This window comes from Neopsephotus bourkii, unplaced genomic scaffold (genome assembly GCF_033783945.1).
Source record: "Neopsephotus bourkii isolate Nb327-2 ecotype Australia unplaced genomic scaffold, CSIRO-AGI_Nbou_v1 NB_244, whole genome shotgun sequence".
NCBI classification, from domain to species: domain Eukaryota; kingdom Metazoa; phylum Chordata; class Aves; order Psittaciformes; family Psittacidae; genus Neopsephotus; species Neopsephotus bourkii.
Window position 1 is genome coordinate 1354957 of NW_026900754.1, and position 4057 is coordinate 1359013.

A 4057-nucleotide genomic window follows, 5' to 3' on the forward strand; every position below is an offset into this window, starting at 1 on the left:
TGCTTATTCAGGTGAAGGAAAAACCTTCTTCAGTGCCAGGTTCTCAGCTGACGAGCGGTCTGAGCACCTCCACCTCTATGGCCTTGGAGCTTCTGTGACTAACCATTAGTCATTTATTACTTTCTATCTGTGAATTTTGTCACCCAGAGCCCTGAAAACACCAAGTCTGACAAGAAAAGAGGAAGAAAGTAGATAATTTTTATAATTCCTCCTACTGGAAGCCATCTGAATACACCAGAGGCAGTAATTTACTGTTGCAATAAACCACGCCTTGCCCTTTGGGGAACCCATCCCATGGTGGATGAAAGAAAATACATCCTTTTTTTCCGTTCTGTATTTTAATACAGAAATTCGTAACACACAGAACTGAAGTGAAAACATCTCCACAAACATTTATTAGGCACATATCAAATATGTTCTGCATGAATAAATAATGACATCCTTATGCAAAAGTAAAAATAAATATATAAATAAATAAATAACGTGCCTCTTTCTAAGCAAAAGATGGCATTAAAATGTATCTTGAGACCTTCACAACAGTAATTCACAATAAATAATATCTTGAATATGATGACACAAGCCCCAGTATCTCAGAATTTTTATGTCCTAACTCTGCCAGCTCCCTCTTTCGATCAGTAGTCTGCTCTGAGCAAAAAGGTTGAGCAGCAGTGACCTAAACTTGATGCTCCCCTATCGATGCTTTCCTGGAGAGAAGGAGTTAGGTGCTGTTCTTTTCCTAAACAGCAGAAAGGGAAGGTGTCATTTAGCGAAAGCTCTGCACTGATCCAGCTGTGTTTACCAAAACTCATTCCAGGATCTCTCCATATCCTTTCACAAACCATTTCTTCTGCCTGCTTTTTCTGGTGTCAGTGATTCCTCTCCTACATAATGTGACCTCTGTAAAATACTTCAGTACTGTTGTGAACTAACTACGAAACCTGATCTAGCTCAAGAGGTCCCTGCTTATTGCAGAGGGGTTGGAACTAGACGACCTTTGAAGGTCCCTTCCAACTCAAACCATTCTGTGATTTTGTGATTCTAAATCCAGGGAATCCATACGCTCTTGGTGCTGTTAGAAGTGTGAATATAGGCAGCAGGAGGAGGTGAGCTGCCAGAAGCTGGATGGGCATCTCCATCTCTTTTTTGCCTTGCTGCAGGAGTTAGGACGTTTTGTCTTCTTTGTCTTAGGACACTGTCTCAGGTTTGGCGTTTGCCCTAGAAAGAAAGAAAATGGAAAAGGAGACAATTAGAACTTGCCTGTGGAACAGGCACCACTCCCTGGAATAAGAGGAGATCCACCACTAAGGGTTTGTGCTTCTGTGTCCAAGCCCCTTAAAAGCTGTAACAACCTAACGGCTGCTGGTACGTTGTGACCTTTCCACAAGTCCTCAGTGACTGGGGGCTTCCACGGCTTCTCTTGGGACCTTGTGGGCCTGGTTTCCCCCACTCATCTCAATGCTGTTCCTTGCTTTCTACCATAGCAAGCAAGAGAAAACCCCTCAGTGAATGCCTGGTTTTCCTGAGCACTCAAGCTGCAGGTTTTCAATGTGCTTGCACCTTACAAGAGGTGTAGCTGCCGTTCACATGGGGAGGGGTATAAGGGATCCAACCTCACGCTGATGATTAAGGATCGAAACAATCTGAGTTTATCCCATTAGCGACCAGAAACATCAGTAGCTGCCTGAGGAGACTGAGTCTGTGAGAACTTTACACTGCACGTTTGCTGACTCAACTAGAACACTGCTTTTGGATAAGCCATGCTCACTGAGAACAGGGAACTCACTTGTCTAGGATTGCCTTGATGATGAGCTTCACCCAGGGAGCGGTGGGCTCCAGGCAGACTTCCCGGCCATCCGTCAGGGTAGCTCTGCAACAGAGAAAGGAGGAAGGGAAAAGGTCAGGTCTGTTTAGGGAAGTCCAAGGCAATTTCCCTTTTCTAGGTGTACACTGACATTTTCTTTACTTCAAGCTGAAGTAGCCTAACATAAAGGTTTTGGGTTTTTTCTCTAAAGGTTTCATATCTTCCCATACCTGTTTGAATGCATTAAACCACTTCAGGACTCTCATGCTTTCCAAACCCAATTCTTTCCCCCGTCCCCTTTCCCCAGCTTGTGATGGTACTTAACTCAAGGGTTAAATCTTTCCATCCTCATTCACAAACTGTACTGCCCAGGCCACAGGAATTTTGCTACAACACGATTTCTGGAATTGTGACTGGATTATGTATCTGTGTGCCAAGGGATTTTTTTCACTGACGAGTAGAACTGTGATCACTTGATTTGACCTGGCCATCACATTCATGTTTTGATCACTCAGCGTGGCTCATGCATGAAATTAATGTCTCATCTGCTGGTGAAATTCAGAGTTTTAGGAAGCTCTTTGCTGTCTGATATGAGCTTAGGTTGCAATGTTTGCATGGGGTGTTTGAAAAGTGGAGTTGTCAAGACAAGACAGGCTTTCTAACACGTAGTGTGCTGTCTGTCACAGCAACAGCCTTGCTGGTCTGCATCCTGAGCAGCTGCCCACAGGCTCACTCCATCTGTCAGTGAACTCTTACATCACCCTGAGTGCAAATTGTGGTTCCTTCTTGTTAAGTAATTGGGAGGATATTGCAAAAGCACTTACATGACTTCGACGTTCTTGCAGTGAGGTCCGCTGGGGATGAGGTTCACATTGTGAATGAACTTGGGATGGATGAACTTGGAATGAGTGCCTATGCACTGGCACCGGAGCTCCATTGCTGAGCGTGGAAGGGCCTTACCTGCAAAACAAGAAGGAAAAATAAGGTGCACTCTTTTCCTCTTTCCACAGCAGAGAAACATGGAGTCACAGAATGGTTTGGGTTGGAAGGGACCTTAAGATCACCCAGTTCCAACCCCCTGCCATGGGCAGGGACTCCTCACACTAGACCATGTCACCCAAGGCTCTGTCCAGCCTGGCCTTGAACACTGCCAGGGAACATCCACCACTTCTTTGGGCAGCCTCTGTCAGGGCGTGTTCTTTTGCTTGCAGTTTAGGGGAGTTATTGCTTCACAGCGCAGTACCTCTGCCATCAGCATTTGCACTTGCAATTAGGAGAGCTTTAGAAAGGATTTCTGTACCTTTTGTTCCCACTGCTGATATGAAGAGAAGGATCAGGACCACAGCCACAGCCTTGCCTGTCATGATGCAAGAGTGTTTCTCTCTTGTGTTCCAGAGGCCTGGTGCTGTGCTGAGGTGAGTCCCAAAGGTGGCCAGTGCTGGTGCCTTGGGACCTGATGGGTTTTATACTGCCTCAGCCTCCCTGGCACACATGGGTCATGCCAATGGAAACTCCAAACCTGTAACATGCTGCTGTGCCGTGAGTCACGGGTGAGTGGGCAAGCCCCTTGCCCCAGATGACCATGAAACTGCTTTTCATTAACAGAAAACACAATCAATGAAATAAACAGAAAAACAAAGACTCTGTACACAGTTGCACTGGACTTAGCTCTCTGGAATCTAGAGGGGGGGGTTGTAATACTCTGATTTCTTGTCATTATTTTCTTCTGTATCTTTGTCCCTTTGATGTTATTATTATCGTACTTGTGACCTTCCATTTCCAGTAGAAGGAATTCATTCTGTGACTTCCCATCTGTGTCTTTGGGCTTTGATTTCTTTTCATTTTAAAACACAATAGAAGGAGGAGCTAGCACTTTGTGGAAATGATAGGCACTAGAACTGGATTTTAACGACCTTCCCTTGTGCTTATATGCAATTACAGTAAAAAAAATAAATCTTTCTTATATGCTAACTTCTGCAGAAACAGTATTTTTGGATACCTTAAACCTAGCATCACTGAAACAAGCCACAGAATCCAGACTGACACATATTGAGAACTATTATCATGGTATGATAAATTGCTTTGCCTAATCAGATGGAGGGTTTCTGAGGATGACTGCTTCTTCTGAAGCCAAAGCTTCTTGACTGTTTGCTGCTTTCAATTTGGGCAGAGGGAAATTGTAAAAGCTGCTGGAGGATTCTGCTTCTGCAATAAATTGAGGCACTTCTGCATATTGAAATTTGATCCTGTAAAGAG

At 44.4% G+C, this 4057-nt stretch overlaps 1 protein-coding gene across 1 annotated transcript; it reads right to left on the reverse strand.

Moving 5' to 3' along the window:
- Positions 1 to 491: 491 nt before the first annotated feature.
- Positions 492 to 3405, reverse strand: LOC133208130 (interleukin-8-like). The gene is made up of 4 exons (XM_061345780.1): positions 3102 to 3405; positions 2626 to 2761; positions 1784 to 1867; positions 492 to 1215 (listed from the first exon to the last, which is right to left on the reverse strand). The coding sequence occupies exons 1-4, from the start codon at positions 3163 to 3165 to the stop codon at positions 1185 to 1187; spliced, it is 315 nt and encodes a 104-aa protein (XP_061201764.1). The 5' UTR covers positions 3166 to 3405; the 3' UTR covers positions 492 to 1184.
- Between the last annotated feature and the right edge of the window lie 652 nt (positions 3406 to 4057).

What these genes read in the sequence shown, in the direction of transcription:
- LOC133208130 (XM_061345780.1), bottom strand. Translation starts at nt 3,165, where the DNA reads ATGACAGGCAAGGCTGTGGCTGTGGTCCTGATCCTTCTCTTCATATCA. An exon ending in ATCAGCAGTGGGAACAAAAG is followed by an intron (nt 2,762 to 3,101) that starts GTACAGAAATCC and finishes CTTGTTTTGCAG; the next exon opens with GTAAGGCCCTTCCACGCTCA. An exon ending in TGCAAGAACGTCGAAGTCAT is followed by an intron (nt 1,868 to 2,625) that starts GTAAGTGCTTTT and finishes TCTCTGTTGCAG; the next exon opens with AGCTACCCTGACGGATGGCC.